We start from the raw sequence: 19766 nt of genomic DNA, 5'->3' as shown, positions 1-19766 counted from the left end.
GGACAATCGCTGTCATCACACTGTGCTGTTGAGTTTGGCCTTTTATCCTTATAAACACCTCAAAGTCTACACTGACTGGAGTGAGTAAGGCTTCAATGCTATTTTCAGACTTTCACTGGCTCCTTCTACAGCCTGCTTGAAACTGAGTGTGGTGCACTTCATCCCACAGGAGGACCTCCTCAGTCTGCGAGTCTGCGTGTGCTGGTACTGGGCTCATAGTTTCTGCCAGATTTGTGTTTAAAAGTTATAACAGAGAGAGTAGCAATAGCTTCTCTCTCTCTCTCTCTCTCTCTCTCTCTCTCTCTCTCTCTCTCTCTCTCTCTCTCTCTCTCTCTCTCTGTACTTCTGTGCCAATACCACAGAGATTCCTGAGTTGAACTGTCACTGGCCTGGGCAGTGTTCATAATGAACAACACAAGTTTAAGGAACTGTGTTATTGGGTAGATTTCTATCCCTGGCATCTGTTTTTGGTTGTTGTTGTTTTTTTTTTTGTTTTGTTTTGTTTTTTGTTTTTTGAGACAGGGTTTCTCTATGTAGCCTTGGCTGTCGTGGACTCGCTTTCTAAACCAGGCTGGCCTCGAATTCACAGCGATCCGCCTGCCTCTGCCTCCCGAGTGCTGGGATTAAAGGCGTGTGCCATCACGCCCGGCTCGTTTGTTTTAATACTATACCGTGATTTTTCTGAACGTTTGAGTGACACTGAGACATTTTTCCTTGGGAGTGCATACATATCTGAAGACAAGAAATTCCAGATAGGAAGGACGTGATAGGAAGGAACTAGAGTCCATCCAACTACATCAGGCACAGAGGTGACTGGGGACCCCTTCACAGACAATTCACTTTTAAACAGCACACTGATTTCTGTGAACTAACAGCAAAGAGATTTTTAAAAGAGAGTTAGTGTCATGAAATGCTTACTTGAGCTCTTGTGAACTGGTGGCCAGCATACTTCGAATGCTTTTGTCCGCCAGGGGGCAGCCAGACAGACTGTAAGACAGGCCAGGAGACACAGTGAGTGAACCCCTAGGTAGCAGCTGTGCCCGAACCACACAACACAAAGTTGAAATTAAAAGTTCAATGCAGAAGAGCAATGGGCAAGTGCTGTATACTGAATTTTTGTATTATTAACTCTGAATGTCATTAAGCATATGTTTAAGAAAGCACTCCTGTTAGTAACCAATTTTTTAAAATCAGACAAATACACATTCTCTTTGGCTTACTTTTTTTTTCTGAGAATTTTGTGAATTTAGGTGGTCTAAAGTAAAGAATCATAGTGTAACATGTAAATTAGCATGCTTTTGAAGGGCAGCATACAGCACTCAGAGGGTTGACACAGAATTCAACATTTGTACTTTGACAGCATTGTTGAGGTAAGCTGAAAACAATAAATTGGAAAGACAGAATCCACCATGAGAAAAATGAAGTCACACCTTCTGTGTGAGGCGTAATTACCAGTCACATGACCACTCCCATCACACCCTGGAGTTGGACATCTGCCACCAAACAAAAACAAAGACAGCCAGAATAGTAAGTATGTTTAAAAAAACTTTTAAAAGTTTCATTGTTTCCAGTTTAGCTGCAATGTCTGCAAGGGGAGTTAAGCACCCTGGAGAAAGCTGCAAAATGCACAGGGCTAAATGAAATGGCGCCTCCACACAGTCGAGCATCGCTGAGAACAAGCAGGTGCAAGGCAGCCTCGGACTCTGCTCAACTGCAGCGGGAGAGATTCCTGGGCCGCAAATGTGCATGCTCAAACGGCAAGGCATATACAAGTCTGTTCTTTAAAAGGAAGCCAGAGAAGGGAGAATTATGAAGAACCAGCATGTCACCTTATGATGTGCTTACGTTATTAAGTCCTTTTTGCTTTCCTTGCACTGAGGATACTTGGGTTTGGGGCTTGGGATGGTCACCTCCCCTGGATACCTTCTTTCTTCCAGGGCCTCCTGGAATGGGTCCAAGTCTTCTGGCTGCAGACAGAATCATGGCTTCATAACCACATACAGCAACATGACTCACCAGCTGTCAGTCCCCGGTTGTAGGGCTGCCCTGTCTGTTCTCTGCTTATCTTATATTTAAAGCCCAAATGCATCTTTATTGTGATAAGGGCCTTCCGAAAACACAAGGTGAACTGTCCATGGGCTGCTCAAACTTTACAAGGCTCTTGTTCAGGACCAGTGGACGTTCTAGAAGCCAGAGAAACTTCACCTGGCTTCTTTCGCATCTCGAGTCCAGCAAAGAGCTGCCTGTGCATGGATACTGCAAGAGACCCCTAACCCTTTGGAGTGGTCATTTGCCAGTCACTGGTTAGTATTTCACCTACATGTACTTTTCTATGTCAAGGCAATGGAAGACCAACTATGTTAATGCTGTAATTTAAATTGTTATTTTTTAAAAACGTAAAGTACCTATTTTTGGTGAGTCCACACAGTAATGTAGATTTTCCTAGAGAGGACAATGCTCAGTATACATGTTTCCTAAGTACATGCTACAAGCTAAAAGGCAAGTTTACTTCTGAATGCTCTATTATGAAGATGCTTTTGTCACTTAAGGGAGGCTCAATTTAATTAAAATAAATCCAGAAACTATCATTTCTTTCTTAATGGTCATGGTTTAACTGTGGGACAAAAGAACCCTTAAATTTAGCTTGACACTCAAATTTGATTCCATTTTTACAATGCCTACATATTTAATTCAATTTGAAGATTGAAGATAACAGCCTGTAGTGGTTTAAGTCAGAATGGCCCCATAGAATCATATGCTTGAATAATTGGGCACAAGTTGGTAGAACTGTTTGGAAAGAATTACTGTGGCCTTGCTGTTTTAGGAGATGTGTTAGTGGGGGTGGGCTTTGAGGTTTGAGATGTGAGCTCTTAACACTTCCTGATACCACACGTTTTCTCTGCCATCATGGACTCTAACTCTCTGAAATTGTAAGCCCAATTAAACACTTTCAATTGTAAGCTGCCTTGGTCATGTTATCACAACAATAGAAAAGGAATTAAGACAGAGCCCTAGCTGAGTGAGCTAGTGCTTTCATCTGTGTCTAGAATGGGGTGAGGATCAGGCAGAGAGGTCACCATGACTTGATGAGGTCAGCAAGAACCAAACAGCACAAAAAGCGAAAGGGCTCAAAAGCAGGCTTCTCCACCAGTTCCTTTCCCACACGAAGGCAGTGTTGGTTTGATAAGTGGGCTCCTACTTCTACTCTTCTTACATTGGACAAAGACTTCAGAACTTTCATATTTGAGCAGTGAAAAAAAGTGTCCAGTAAAGGATAGAGATTCTTGGGGCTTGGGAGATGGCCAAGTGGGTAAGAGTGCTTACTCTTCAAGCACAAGATCCTAAGTTTGAATTCCAGACACGCATGTAAAAAGTTGGGTATGGCTGTGGGTACTGTTAATTCCAGTCTTGGGAAAGGAGAAAGAACCCCCAGGGTTCATTGGCAAGCCAGCCCAGCCAAATGGTAAGCTCCCTGTTTAACGAGAGAACCCGCCTGAAGGCAATAAGTGCCCCCGGAAGACATCTACTTTCTGTTCTGAGTGCTGCATGCAGGTGCACCCATATATGTAACACCCATAGGCACAAGTGCACAAAAAAGAAAGACAATATCTTTTTAGTCCAAGTGGTATTATATTCCAGTAGTAAATTATTCTGAAAACCCAAACTACTTAAAAATACTCTAATATAGGCATTTAAAAAATAATTCCACAAGCAAGGAGTCAGATGACTGTACTAAGGTATGCTATGCAAGAAGTATAGTCTAAATGCTTGAGCTAATTGTAGTATATATTTAAAAAGCATTTATTTTATTTCATTTTTAATGAAATTGGGTCTCACTATATAGCTCAAGTTAGCCCAGAACTCTTGATCCCCTTGCTTATGTTGCCCCATGAAAATGCAGTATTGTTTCGTTTGAAAATAAAATATGATCTCTTCTGTATTTCCCCAGAGAAACTTGTAATGATGCACACTTATTAGAAAATAAAATCTGAAAGAGCCCACAGTCTGTTTCTCTCAAATCAATGTTAGTTACATATCTCCCCTGAGTCAACCAAAAATGCTGAGTTCTTGTCAGCTAAAGGTCAAATTTAGGGAGAAAATACATTTTCTCCGGAAGCGTGTGCCAATGACTCTTCTTCCACAAAGCCCCTCTGGGGTTCATAGCAAATCTAGACAAGGCCGAGGAGAAGGACTTACGGTGATCTCTTTGGGGTCATCCTCATCCACCCTCCGAGGCTTCATTTTGGTGTAGTCTACGGGCAAGTCCCAGCAATCCCCCTCACTCAGCTGGAAGCATCGGCTGCTCATCACTGCCTGCTGCTGGGGGGACATGGGCTCCAGGGGTGTCAGGACTGGGCAGCAGCTGTCTCGAGGCCTCTGCTTGTTCATGCTCAGGTCCAGGGTGCCATTCTCATCCACCTCCATGTCTGGGTTCTGTTGAAAGAAAGATGTATAACCCAGAGGGGCCGACTGCCTTTCTACCCTGTCTTCCATGACTAAGGACAACCCTTAGCTAAGACTGAGTTTATAACCTTCCATTGCTCCCTCATCAACTCCCAGGTGAACAGTCATGATCTGCAGGCATATCTGCTACCACAGGCTTACCTGAGAAATTGCTCAGAAGATTCACCCACCCGTTCATCTATTGTTTATCAATATATCCTTCTAGTTACCGCCCATCTATCTAGCCCATCGCCCTCGCTCCCTTCATCATCCATGTATTCATTTACCCTTCACCAATCTATCCATCCTCCGCATATCCACCCTCCATCCTCCCATACATCCATAATATAGTAGCTTAACTTTTCCTTTTCATTCCATTGATGACAATAATTCCATAATGGGTGAAAAGGAAAATATTTGAATGTCAAAGAAAGGATAGAGAATGTACTAGAATTTTCCTCTGACATGAAGTCCAGTGCCAAGAGATTTCCATTTCAAAACAGGTGTGTGCACTATAGTTCCCAAGGCTCTATTATGGGGATTCTGCTCTGAGCTGGTTTGGATGCCCTCATATCTGCTACTGCATCAAGTGGGTTAAAAAGAAAGAAAAAAAGAAAGAGAACACACACACACATACACACACACAGGTAAAAAATGAAAAGTGAGACAGTACACACTCACACACACCCACATAAGCACGTAAGCACATGTGTGCATGTGCACATGCACTGACATAGGCCTAGCCCTTCAAAGTCGCTTTGATGGCAGTGAACAAGCAAAGTCAAAATAAACTTCCATTTTCCTAGGACAGTTCATGAGCTCAAGGAGAAATGTGATTTCCAGCTGAAGCAACCCGTGGCCTCTGATGTCTGTCCCTTTGGTTGGGAAAGCAGAGGAAATGAGGGACAAGGGCCCTTTCCTCGGATCTGTGCTCTTCATATATTTCACATGTTGTTTTGCCAGAATCCTGTCAAAGCACCCCAGATTCCAAGCTTTGATACTATTTTAGATGACATCATATTGGGCCCATTATCCTAATATTAGTAGTATTTTTACAAAAGGAAAAACCAAACAACCCTGGTGGATGTTTTTGCTTTCTTTCTTGCCGGGAGGAGTGGCTTCTGTACTGGCCTTCAGTAGCCCAGACGTACATGATGAGTACATGTCCCCTCACGCTATCCCACTACTGTGCAGTAAATATCAAAGGAACGAAAGCATGTGCAAACCATAGAGTGGGTGTCCTTTCTCCATTCAGGGCAATCACAATGAGGTATGCCAAGTCCTGTCAGCACACAGAGCCCCCAGACACGCAGAGGGCAGGTGGCTGGCACACAGGCCCTACTTGCTGCCACTGCTTCCTGCCTAGAGCGCTGGAGAGACAGCTCGCTCTCTCCCTGCCTGTCCTAGTGGCTGTCTCCCCTCTTCTGAGTGTCAGCAGTGCTGCAGTGGGCAGAGTGCCGCATGGTGGAAGGAAAGAACCTCTGCTGATTAGCCTGACTTCCACACATGAACCACACTGTAAGCGCTTCTCCATACTCACACATAGACACCATTTAGCTCAAAATTAAAAGATAATAAAAAGCGATTTCACAAGAAATCAATTTATTTAACAGATGAGAAAAAGTAAACAATAGAAACCTTCCTTGGATGTTGCTGTCTCCTGTAGCACTGAAAGTGCCACTGAGTGAAACACCATTGGCTGAGACCACAGACTATCAAGAGTGCAATCAGATGTCACCTCTTTGCTTCTGTGTCCTGGATGACCCACTAGGCATGTAGGGGAAGGGACAGCCTCACAATTATCTAACAATGCTGCCACCAAACCATCTTTAAATGCCAAGCTGTAATTCCTTTTGGTTTTGTATACTCTGCCACTGAGATACCATAAAGGTCATGAGTGATGGCTGTGCTAATGTCTCAGACACAAGTTAGCATTGGAGGGACCAAGGTACCTGCCCACTGTTTTGAGGCACTGGACTGTAAGGCTGGCAGTGAGCAAACTCATAGCCAGCTCCCATGGGACATGGCTTGGGCCCTGGGCATACCCGGGCGGTACACAGGTCCTGCGGCTTGGTGGACAGGTTCTGCGGCATTTCACGGCAGCGTGTGGACAGGTTGAGAATGGCTGTGGCCGCCATGTGTGCGGCTTCCATGTCATGGGTGTAGTCAAAGCTGCTCTTGCTACACGTGCTACTGGCACTGCTGCCACCACCACAGCTGAGGTTGCTGCTGCTGCTGGGTGCATAGCTGCTCGTGGTGCTGCTGCTGGGGCTGGCATTCTTGCAGTACCGCTTGGCTGCAGAGACAGAGGACAGTGTGGTTAGGCCCTGTACCCAAGGAGGCTGGACACACAGCTGATCCCGACCCACCCGTCTTCACACACACAGAAATGGGGGTTATTTATGAGAAGCCCAGATTCTGTATCCTTCTACATTGTACATGTTTGAATGAACAGAGAATTGGGGTGACCTTGGGAGAGGAGCACTCGTTTAATAGGCTACTCATGACTGCTGTGGCATCTACCCACTTGGGTAGGACAGGCTACTGTGACTGGTTCCTTTGGTATATCTATCAAGAAGTTGACCACTCTTTCTAGCCATATATGGTTGAAAATACCAACTGGGTGGGGTTCAGTGTCCCCTATATAGTTGACCCAGATTCTCAGAATCCGTAAGAACCACTGAGGCTATGGGGACTATGGACTTCGTAAAGTAAGTTTCTGGTAGGGCATACATACCAGCTATTGTGAGGCAAACACCTCCATCCTGTAATTCTTACACAGGCTTCTGGAGGAAGAATAGCTTGGCATGTGCTCGAGGACAGAAATCTGTCCCTGATGAGTATGGGACACCAGAGGGGCCCCAGGTCAGCTCTTCATCTGCCTGAAGTGGATTTTTCCTTGCAGACACCTTGATTAACAGTTTTTCATGCCAGCACCCTCATAAAGAACCAACAGGTACTTGGGAGTAAGGGTTTATTGTCAAAGTTGCTTAAATGTCTCTCCTTCATGGTTCATTTATTAGGATGGGTCCTTCCCATGAACACAGAAGCGTTGCTAGTTGAGCTCACAGAATATTCCTTTTCACCAAGACTAGATATTTCATTGGAGATAGCCTGCCCAGCCCCCTCAGAGCCAGTAATTACCTAACCGGAATTGCTAAGGGAACAAGAATGGCACTGTGGGGAGAGGATGTGTTTCGCCTGAGGGCTGTTGTCACTCACAGGCAATGACTACTTTGGCCATTCTTGTGGAAAATATACCCTTGCCTGTGAGGAGCCTTACAGCTGGCCACTGCTTTCCTGGCTTGTGACCTCAGGGTCAATAGCTGCTCTGCACCTAGAGCTTGATCTTGGCAGTGGTCCTCCAAAGAGGAAGAAATACACAAAATGAACCATAAACCTTCTCACACAACTAACACAGGCTTTGCAATCCATTCTAGAAAATCATCTTCCAACACAGAAGAGTGAAATGACCCTAACTGGTAGCATAAGTTTGGGTTAAATGTTGCATGCTCAAGACTCAGACATTGAGAAAACATTTTAATAAAACTCAAGGTACTTCAGATAAGGCCATTATGACCAGATCCTGGGGCAAGCATGACCACCTCATTCTAATTTCAGCCACTACACTAGGAAACAAATCGCACAAGCAACTTCTTCCCATGGGGCCACAGGCACTTTCCAACAAAGATCATAGAGGACAAGCAACCACTCGGACACAGTTAAGTCTGTACTGTGACTTAACCATCAGCCTGAGCAGCCCAGGGCCAACTCCTGTTCTGGGTAGGATGAGGGGTCAGTGGCCACCTGTTCATGCTCTTCTCTCTCTTTTGCAAACCCCATTAGCAAGACTGTAGAACTGCATGTGTGAGCCCCTGAGTAACTGAGTAAGAACAGCATGGCGGGGCGGGGGGGGGGGGCACTAGGCAGAGGCCTGGACATGGGCGCAGAGGGTGACACTGAGTCACATCTGCAATGCTTTGAAATATTGTGGATATGGACTCAAGTTAATGACTCTGCATCATTCAATTTTTTTGATTAGAAAAAAAGAGCATGAAAATGGTATAAAAACCCAATATCACATCTGATGTTGTCTTTGAGACAGAGCTCACTATATAGTTGAGGCTGGTCTAGAACCAAAGAGCCTGTTGCATCTGCCTACCATATCAAATGCTACTGCTCCAGGCATTTACCTCCACATTACAACAGGGGTTTATTTTGTTTTCTTTTTAAATGAGGATGGGTAGCTACTGGTCCAGGAAAAAAATAATTTCATTTTTTTTCTTGTTTTGTTTCTGAGACAGGGTCTCACCCTGTAGGGCTGTGTCAGAGCAGGAGAATGGCATTTCCACTCAGTGCTGTGTAGTGGCCCCACTTTAGCTGTGTGGGTGCAGTGTTAGGGGAGAGCTGGTAGGTGTCTCTGGGATTTTAATTGTGTCTTGCAGCATCCTGTCTCATGGTAATTGCTTCTCAGGCCAAGTGTACCAGATTTTCTAGCTTCCCACCTCCCTGTGGATGCTGTTACATCCCTGCCTCACAGATGCAGACACTGGGGCTATTCAGGACAGGCAGCAGATACAGAGAAGCACCTGGGCTGCAGTCCAGGAGGACTACGTCCCATTCTGCCCCAGCATTAGATCTGCTCAAAAACCAGAGAAGCAACCGGGCTGCAGTGCAGGAGCAATGTCCTGCTCCACTATTTCATCTGCTCAAAAATCACTACATATTTGGGCAACAATTTGCTAAAATACATCTTTGAATCTCCATTTTAAATTTCATTTCTCTTATCGTACTTTGACCATTTTCCATTATCTTGAAGTTGTAAGTATAAATATGGTGGTGCATGTACTTTTCTAGTGGTTTAAGTTGTGGAAATGATGTCTCCACTCTGAAAAGTGGGCAGTGCAGAAGGTAAGCAGGTAAGTAAGTTGTCAGTAACTTCCATACACACCTGTCCATTTCCATCAATAATACAGCCAGAGTGATAGTCACATCTGTATTGCTCCTTTTACTGAGTCTAAAGAGTAACTTTCTGTTTTACGAAAAATTAAATTAATACTGCTTGTGTTTTAATTAATTCAAGAAAGCAATGTCTTTCATTCTGCTAACACTGGTGCATATCCACAGAACTGTTAGTCTGAGTCACTAAGGGCACCTCAGCATGGTGTTCATTCATGGTGCTAAGGCCAAAAGTACTGCACAGTGAGGGCATCTGCCTGGGATGACCGTGTCACCGTCTTCCCTCATGCCTACCAGAATAACAGTGGTATAGTACACTTTCTTTTTCTTAGCAAAAAAGGCCAATTTCAGATTAAAATATGTATCCTAGGTACCAGCAGATGATGGGAAATGGGAAGTGTAAAGGCTTCTCCCCCAGAAGCCACCAGTGTTTGCTAGCTAGAGACAGCCACATTGATTGTTACCTTCTGATTGCATTCTGACCTTGGCTGAAGAAGACACAATAACATCATAGATCCTCCAGGCTAACCATGGCTGCCTTCAAAGACTAAAGACCCAGTGTCCAAACCAACACAAAACCTGCAGCTAGAACCTCCTTAGCAGCCTACTCTGCTTGTGGAAATTCTCATGCCCCTTGGAGAATGTCTGCTTCTTTTACATTGTCAGTTTCCTTCAGGGAATATACACATGACCATACAATCATGAATTTCCATGAAAACCTGACAGGAGTGTAGTGGACACTGATGACTACAGTGGCTCCTTTCAGAAGGGGAGATAACTCTTAGCCCTTAACTTCTATGCTGTATACTACAAACAGGCAGAGATGAGGAGTCAGAATCCTCCACGGAAAACAGAATTCTCCTGTTGCATATGTTGGGGGACCAGCCCTGCAGAGGGCCTGATTTTCAACTCTGTCAGAGTCCCTTCTGCCTGGCCACTGCCCTCCTGGCTCACTCTCCGTGACAAGGTCTAGAGACTCTGAGGACCAGGCACTTTGTCCACTAGGAGCCAATATACTGGTGTGCTCATGGGTAAATAGACCAGCGATGGGACACAGAAGGCAGGTATTTTGTTTGCAAAGGACACAGGTAGCTGCTATAATAGGATGGAAGGCAGTAAGACACTGGGTGCTGCATAAAGAATCTGTCAGAAAAAGCCCAAGAGAAAGTTTTTTTTTTCAGGTAGCAGGAAGACTAGCAAGCAAGCCCCAGGCATGGCTTTGGTGGGCAGAGAAATCCATGACACAAGGAGTTAATGTGGAGGACCTCAGTTGATGGACCAGCTGCTGTATGCTGGTGTCTGGGATGTCCTGGAGTTTGGGCTAAAATAAGTGGGCTGGCCTAGAAAGTCTGCTGGCATTTGTGGGTGACAAGGCAAAGACTTATAGCTAATCAGAAGCTTGAACTTGAAGACTTTGGAAGGGGGAACAGCTGAAGGGAAAAAGCAAGAGTGGGAGCTGTGACAGCCCTGTGGCATAACCAGTGAACCTAAGGTGGTGAGCTGCATCCAAGATGCAACACCCAAGGCCAGCATCTGTCCTGCAAATGGCCTGGTGGCAATTATTTGAGGCTATGAGGTCCAAGCCAGCATCATTTTAAGTCCTAGGCAATTGACCTAGGCAACAACCTGGACCACAGGTGAGATGGACTGTGACCATGGGCTCATAACCACAGACATGGAATTTAAAATTTCATGTCACGAGACACCCTTCTTTTGATTTTCTTGTTAACATTTAAAGCCATGAGAGCCACTCTTAGTTCCCCCATGATGTAGGGGAGGCAGACGCCGACTTCACACCCATAGAATGAACTGCCCTTTCCATCTCATGTTATATACATCTTCTTCTTATGTGAGGTTGTCCAACTCCACATTGTGACAAACAACAGGGAGAGGCTGCTTTCTCCGCCCTTACAAATGACCTTTGCTCTTCCTTCTGGATTCCCCAGGTCACCTGTGCATTCTCAAACCCACAGGCGTCCCTGCACATCAGCCTACTCCAGCTCTACCACCAAGTGTATAGTCTGCCATCCGGTGTCACTCATCCAGTCCTTCGGACAGAATAGACCATGCTTCCCTATGCAGGAAGACACGTCACACACCTGTATTTTTCATCTGACCTCTAAACCCCTCTGCCAAAAAGGACAGACCAAGTAGCTGGAGATGGACAGATAGCAGCCACTGGTGAGGCATCTGGGAAAATCAGGTGCTTGACGGAAGGTCTGCTGGCTCCTGGGGGTGGGGGGCTAGGTATTGAAGAGCTGATAGGCAGGCTTAGATACACCGATCTGCATCTCTATTCAGTGTTCCCAGCCCTTAAGAATGATACATTCTATGTCAGACCAGATTCTCTTATTTCTCCAAGTGCAGGAGGTACATTCTTTGTGTGCCTGGAAAAAGTCTAGAGCAAACCGGGGATGCTGTCATAGTTAACTACATTGGGCTCTACCTTTGGTACCCAGGCATGAGGTGGCTTTGCTGGGTAGGGTCTGTAACAAAGCCTTATGACTTAGCAATTTTGTCTAGGGTAGGCCCTCTTTAGAAATAATTGTCTGCCAGTGGAGACAGCAGGAGACAATGAGAGCTTTGATTTGCTTCATCAGAAAGTTGTGGTAGAAGGCTGCTGTTCCTTTTTTTTTTTCTTGATTTCCTGAGAATCTAAGATAGTAGTCTGACTAAGTATGCCCAATAACTTGGTCTTTTCTGGTGGATCAGTGGAAAGCAGGACTCACCTCAAGTTCACAACCCACGTTATCAAGACAGTTATCTGTCTGGGCTTGAGAGAATCAGGACCAATAACTACACCTGCCTTTATGGTGGGAAAGAAGCATCGATGAACTACCTATCTCCACTGATCATCACAGCAGCCTCAAGCAGGAGCTCCTAGTCTCTCAGTTCTCCTCTATTCTCAAGGAAGCAAATATACTAGAAGGTTCTTTGGTCCGGGACACTGCAGCTCATAAAGTGCACAACGGAGGTAGCCCAAACAGATTCACTTACAGTTCAGGAAAAGGTATATGGCCCTAAGACATTGTGGTCAGCCATGACTCTCCAGGTGTGCCTGGGATAAAGTCAGTAAAATAAAAGGGGAAAGCCTTGCCAAGCTGCTTGACAAAGCACATTGACCTGGACCACAACCTTGGAGTAGGAGTGTGAAAATGAACATCTGATGAAAAGAGTAAGTGAATCACCATGTGATGCCAATGGATTGGAAAGTCTATCAGTTGAATTTACATCTGTGTGAAAATAATTTCCTTCATTTGCAACTGAGTGAATGAATTGTAAGACTTGAAACCAGCAAACAATTATTACCAAACAGACAAAAAAAAAAAAAAAAAAGAAAAAGAAAAAAAAGAAAAACCAAAATACTTATTTCCATGATACCCGTAGCTCTACTTTGATTCTATGTGTATCTATTTGTCTGGATATTAAAGAACGTATACACATGGATGACCAATATGTGATATCAAAGAAATAACAAATTTCATTCAGAAAACAAATGATTATATCTGTAAGAAAAACACAGCTTAGAAAGGTATGCAGCAGCTTACATTGAGCTATTTGAAGGTTTTAAAATACCCAGGCCTTTCTTTTAAATACTTTGTATGTGTGTATGAGTTTAAGTATCTTTTTTTCAGAGAGGGGCCCTAACTTCTTAAAATCCCCTCTTCCTCCATCTGCAAGGAAGTATCAAATGAGACTCTGACATCATCAGATGACTCATAGGTTATTTGTGCTATGAGTTCTAAGATGGCAGCGACCCCAAGGCTCAGGGTCAAGTGTCCCATACTGAAGCTGGCCTTCCTCCCTGGTACCCAGATAGGGAAGAAACTCAGGCCTGGTTTGCTCAGGATGCTGGCTGGGTGGAAGCCATCAGTTATGGCTGTATCAAGAGCCCTGTACAGCTTTTAAGAAATACTAGTACATGGAGGATCCCCAGGGATCCCACTTTAATTGGTCTAGGGTCAGCCTGTGCAGAGACCTTGAGCAAGGCCCTCTCCTCAGAGGCTTCTAATGTGTACCCTTGAAGAGCACTAGCAATGTGGAGCTTCTCAAAGGGTTCAACCTGTTCCTTCCAGTGAAACTTGTCTTGGGTGTTTGTCTTTAAAAAGAGTTTTTAGACAACGGTACCAGCTCAGCCACATCCCAAAATAGATCCCAGGGTCTCTTCACCCTGTAAGCAGCCAAAGGCCAATGCCTTGGAGTCATTGCAGAAAACTGTGCCCCTTCTACCCACCACAGGTGTGTCCACCTGCTCCTCCTGGGCCTGGGGCCTTGCAGCACAGGACTCTGCCATGTGTGCTGTGCCTCTGACACCCACTGGGTAAGCATGAACAGTGGCTGATCTGTAGGACATGGAAACACATAACAACAACATCATCAATGGCAACGTGTCTCTCATGTATAAGAGTGTGCACCTCCTACCATCGTCATATCCTTTGGGGGATATGTCCCTGGTTTGCACCTTGGGAGCTATGGCTCTTTTGCCATAAGTATGGTTGTCGTAACTGTTGTACTCAAACGAAGTCTTGGAATATTTCTCAAGCTCCTTGGCCAGGTTGGAGCGCGGCGTAGTTGTGGGGACATTGTTTCTGTAGCCATACTGTGGAATCTCAAGCTGCTTGACAAAGCACATTGGCCTGGAAATAAACAGACAATCAACATCAGCTTGCTTTTCCATGGCTGTGCGTGCACCATAATTCATGTACACATGATTTCTTTTACGTATCAAGGACTCAGAAACATTCATGGATTACTTTATGCCTCCCACTTAAGGAAACAAAATAAACAAACAAAAAAAGACAGTCTGATTTAATTATACCAAATAAAGTATCCGCCTAAACGTCAATATTGGAAATAAAAAGAATGGAATGATTAAAATGTATTTAATCATTTTCTCTCACCTTCAGGAACAATGGTGATGAAAATGTGACACAGGTTGAGGCAGAATAATATACAGGTATTGTGTTTGTAGATGTTACAAAGAGTAGAGGAATCACACAAAATGGCATGGACTCCTAAGAAATTTTCATTAAAAATAAGAGGAAAGAGATACACATAGGGACATAGAATGAGACAGAACTGGACCAGAATTTATCTAGTTTGGGCATGAAAATGAAATTGTACAAAAATCTTTGATCAAATATTCATGCTCCTTCAATTTTTTTTAAATTTAGTAGTCCTTTATCTTAGACTTTAGGATAAAATATTTAAATGGAGGAGGTTTTGATTCATTTTGATTCCTTTACTGATGGTCTGTACTGTGTCTATTTCATAAGTGAAAACCACTTAAGACATAAAAGAAGTTGTACATTGGTTCCCTTATACTTTTTAACCAATTTCTATTCTGTATAATAGATGTGGAAAGGTATTTACGAATCTCAATCTTGTTTTATCAACTATCGTTTTAAACTTTCTCTAAGGTAAAATATTGCTAAAAGGGCTCGCCGGCAGATATCTCCATTTCACCACCATTTTTGAACAGTACATGTATTTAAAAGCTTCCTTAATTTTAGGAGGATTTATTGATCATTCCATTTCTGATTTATGGCAAATTTTTTTAATGAGGCCCCAAGAAAAGTGGGAGTTATAGCAGGGGAAAAATACAGTAAATCCATGTATTAGTATTGGGTCATGACTATTTAAAAAGTCACGGGGGACAAGAAACTTTTTCTTGCTCAGTGGACCCACATCTGGAAATAATGCCCATACCTCACTGGAAAACGCTGCCGGTTCGTCATCTTTAAGCACTGCCACCGAAACCAACTAGGAAGCAGCCTGTACTTCTACCGGATAAACTGCTTGTTCCTCGGCCGGATATGCTGCCTGTCCTCAGCCGGAAACACTGCCTCCCCTTGGCTGGAATTACAACCTGTTTCTTGGCCGGATATATTACCTGTACCGCCACGGGATACACTTCCTGTTCCGACCGGAAACACCACCAGTATTCATCCAGCTGGAAACACGGCCCATCAACCAGAAACACGGCCTGTCCTCAGCCCGGAACACTTGGTGCACCTCACTGGGGATCACTTCCTGAATCTCAGGTGTGTAAAATGGCAGCTGTTGGGTAGGCTGGCGTGGCCACGTATGTGAGGGTTTCTGGGAGGCCAGAGAGCAAAGGGTGGTGATAGGATGCTCGACCAACACCACGTCCTTGTCTGTTTTCCGTGGTCTCCCCAGTTCATTGGAAACATGTTTAGAAAAATTTAAAACTGCTAAATATAATTTAAACCAGAAGTCTTTCAGATTTAAAACTGTTAAAAATTTGTTATAACTTTTAAGTACTTAAAGTTTGACATACTTCGTAATTAGACACAGCGTTTGCCATTTTTTTAATCGCTTACTTTTTTTGGTAGAGGATTTTTATTACAATATACTACAACAATTAGGTAGATACAAATTAAAAGTATCAAAAGATAAGATTATTAATAAGTATGTCATACATACTATATGTAACATACAAGTAACTTGCTATTTTTACAAAACATCTTTGGGAATTCAGTGTATTTGATATACATAGCTTCCTCTTCAAGAATTTTTTGTGCATCTAACAGCATTGATAAATATATACAATTTCCATTTTATAAAAATGTCTTCTTATTTCAATAATATTTAAAATAGCATATGGTTTACATTCGCTTGTGTTATAATGACAATTAAAAACAAAATGACCTATGAATAGTTGCTTAGAATTCAAATCAGTGAGCTACATTAATATAACAAATCTAGAACCATTGGCCATGATTTTTAAAGTATATAGAATGACTAACTTGGACAAACTTAATTTTCTTTTGAATTTTCTTCGTTCTTCATAATTTTTTTTCATTTTCCCTTTATCTAATCACTTTACAGCCTGATCTTATCCTCATGACCTCTCCCCTAATCCCCCTTTCCTTCTCAGGGAAGGGAGGCCCCCAAAGGGTACCAACCCATCCTGGCATCTCAAGTCGCAGAGGACTAAATGTATCCTCTCCCACTGAGGCCTGACAAGGCAGCCCAACCAGATGGATGTAATCTAAAGGCAAGTAACAACGTCAGAGACAGCCCCTACTCCCATTGTTTGGGGACTTACATGTGACCAAGCTACACATCTGCTACATATGTGTAGGGGGTCTAGGTCCAGCCCAAGCATGCTCTTTGATTGGTGGGTAAGTCTCTGTGAGCCCCCATGAGTCCATCTTTGTTTACTCTGTAGGTCTTCTTGTGGTATCTATGACCCCTCCAGCTCCCTCTATCCTTCCTCCTATTCTTCCACAAAACTTCCTGAGCTCAGCCTGTTGTTTGGCTGTGGGTCTCTGCATCTGTTTCCATCAGCTGGAATAAAGCCTCTCAGAAGACAGTTATGATAGGCTGCTGTCTGCAAGCATAGCAGAGTATCATTAATAGTGACAGGGGTTGGCTCTCTCCCATGGGGTGGGTCTCAAATTAGGCTAGTCATTAGTTTGCCATTCTCTCAATCTCTGCTCCATCTTTATTCCTACACTTCTTGTAGATAAGACAAATTTTGGGTTGAAGGTTTTATGGGTGGGTTAGTGTCCCCCTCCCTTCACTGGAAATCCCACCTTGCCACAGGAGGTGACAACTTCAGGCTCCTTAACCCCTGCTAATCACATAAGTTTTAAAGGCAGCTCTTACTGTGTGGTATTAGAATATGAATATTATATTACTGAACTATTTTCTTTCAGATTTTTTTTGCTATTACAACTTTTGACAACAGTCATTCATGTACATAAACTATTTTCACCAATTATTTATTAAATTTATGTTTAATTATAGTTACCAGAAAATAAGTCCTCTTTTATTTCATTGTTTGTTTATTTTATTTTTGTGATGCTAGCTAGAACTCAGAGTATTATGCATCCCAGGCAGTCACTAAACTAGAGTCATACCTTCAGTCCCTTACTGGTGAATTCTAGGCAGACAGTCTACCACAGGGCCATGCCTGTGGGTGACCTGGATTTTATATGTTACTCGGTGGCATATCTGTGCCACTTTGATGGTGGCACATAATGGTTAAAATACACATCCTCAAATTACCAGCTTACTTGTTTTGAGTTCACCAATTCAATCTATTTACTTCTTGTTGAAGCAGTAAAATAGCATACCAATTGATAAGCTATTGTTTGAGAGGCGGGGCAGTGTCTCACAAATGCATGAAGCACTAGGCTTTGCCTTGAAGGATCAGGTGGCATATGGGAGTATGTGGAGTAAAATTACTACAAGGTTCTACACTTGGCGGTAGAAGGCCACATTTGAGTAGGTACTGCAGAATTTGTAACACTTTCAGGTTAGACCTCAGGGTGAGATGAGAACACTCTAAGGAAACCTCTTCAGAGCCTGAGCAGGAGAAGCGGGAAAGCTGTGAGCATCTTTGGAAATGGGAACTTTTAGGACCTTAGGGCGTGTCAAGCTGCCCATTCACCTGATGGCAAGGCCAGAGAGTCACAGCCGGCAGAAATTGATCCTGAGCCTTGGAAAGGTTAGACCCAAATCAGAGGGATGAGCAGGGGAATGTAACCACCAGGGATGGCACTGAGGAATATGGTTCCAGCAGCAGATTAAAGGACTCTCCCTTAGTCAAAGAGCTTCTCAAGTGTCAAGTTCCAGCTGAACCATTTATTAAATGATTTTTTAAAACTCTTTTTTTAAAAAAGTCTTGGCCACTTATATTACTGCAGGCTTAAAGTTGAATCCTTTCTCTCTTATCCAATGAGACATGGAAAATACTGAGGTGCTTGGCTGACCCCTGTCCTATAGGGGTTCACACCTGTTACCCCAGTTTAGCTGACAGGTATGGAAAACATGTAGGGATCAGGGGAAGATGAGCACCCTCCTCCTAGAGGCTACGTGCTGTCTAGGAGGGCCTAAGGTGTGGTAGGTGGAGCTCCTAGGCTTTCTATGAGTAGCTGGAGAGGACTTGGTTCTATTTAGAGCCCTGCCCTGCACCCTCCCCTGTCCCCCTCCTGCGTACACCATCCAGAGGCACATAAGGAAGATTGCCTGCATGTGTGTAGTTACTGTCCTCTCTCCCAGTATTTGATACTGCACACATATTTCTACTGCGTCAAGCTAGAGGGACCCTGGGTCACAAAGCTACAGAAACAATAGGACAGGATGTACCTTAGTTCTGGACATCGGAATGGAGATGATATAACTTATTTGTCTCAATGGCCAAGGAGTATCTCAAGAACCCCAAGCTCAGCCCTTGCTATGAGGAGGTAGGCTCATTCTACCTGCACTCTAGCTGCTGCCTGCACTCACATCTTCGGAGTAGCCATCATGAAAGTACATGGGACACTGTGGACCTTTCAGGGCTGGCCAAAGCAGGCAGAAGGAAATGAGTGAATCTGTCCAGCTATAAAACCTGTTCAGAATTTCCCTCATTTCCTTTGGCTAAGGACTCTTTTTCTTTCTTTCTTTCTTTCTTTTTTTTTTTCTTTATTATGCAAATTTTATTGATTTAATTTCTTAAACCAAAACTTAAATAAAAGTGGTGTCTTATCTTACCTGATAACATACTTATTCTTTCTCTTTGGCTTATATCCCCTCAACTTTTTTTTTTTTCTTTTTCTTTTTATTAATTTATTCTTGTTACATCTCAATGTTTATCCCATCCCTTGTATTCTCCCATTCTCCTTGTATTATCCCATCCCTTGTATTCTCCCATTCCTCCCCCCCCTCATTTTCCCTTCCCAGATCTAGCCAATGGTCAGAATATTCTCCACAGTTGAGTGGAGAGTGTGATATGACTTTTTCACGTACTATGGTGCCTCACATTTGACCATGTCCCCTGGAGGGGGAGACCTGGTGGCACTCAGAGGAAGGACAGCAGGTAGCCAAGAAGAGACTTGATACCCTATGAGAATATATAGGACTCTTTTTCATTAAACAGCTTAGGTGGGTTGGGGGGGACCCTCGTTACCAATGATTAGTGAACTGGGAGGCGAGGAAGATGCTCTACAACTTGTTTTGTTTTATTCAGTCACGTCCGCAGTATGAGTGTGACAGTAAATAGGAACCCAAGAGGCAGACAGGAAGTTCTAGGTTCTCATCACAATACATAGAAATATCAAGAGTTAGAGAGGGATTATTTTGAAATAGAGGGCTTATTGCTATTTTTATTTTCTTATTTCTTTTAAAGATTTATTTATTTATTTATGTAAATCAGCACTCTATCTGCATGTTTGACAGCATGACAGAAGAGAGCATCAGACAGAAGGTGACATTAGATCTCATTATAGATGGTTGTGAGCCACCATGTAGGTGCTGGAAATTGAACTCAGGACTTCTGAATAAGCAGCCAGTACTCTTAACCACTGAGCCATCTCTCTACCTGTATTTTCTTATTTTTATTTAAGTATTTT

At 43.5% G+C, this 19766-nt stretch overlaps 1 protein-coding gene across 13 annotated transcripts in view; it reads right to left on the bottom strand.

The window, feature by feature from the left end:
• The window catches only part of Myt1l (myelin transcription factor 1 like), a 405732-nt gene that overhangs the window by 73452 nt on the left and 312514 nt on the right, over window positions 1-19766 (bottom strand). For all 13 annotated transcript variants that reach the window (XM_051144335.1, XM_051144353.1, XM_051144364.1 and 10 more), the window contains 5 exons: window positions 13825-14039; window positions 6489-6739; window positions 4198-4434; window positions 1846-1967; window positions 919-987 (listed from right to left, as the gene is read on the bottom strand). In XM_051144335.1, coding sequence (XP_051000292.1) covers window positions 919-987; window positions 1846-1967; window positions 4198-4434; window positions 6489-6739; window positions 13825-14039 — 894 coding nt within the window. The remainder of the gene's footprint in view (window positions 1-918; window positions 988-1845; window positions 1968-4197; window positions 4435-6488; window positions 6740-13824; window positions 14040-19766) is intronic.

The sequence above is a fragment of the Acomys russatus genome, chromosome 1 (genome assembly GCF_903995435.1).
Source record: "Acomys russatus chromosome 1, mAcoRus1.1, whole genome shotgun sequence".
Lineage (NCBI taxonomy): Eukaryota > Metazoa > Chordata > Mammalia > Rodentia > Muridae > Acomys > Acomys russatus.
The sequence above is the reverse complement of the archived record's forward strand: the minus strand, read 5'-3'. Positions and strand labels throughout refer to the sequence as shown.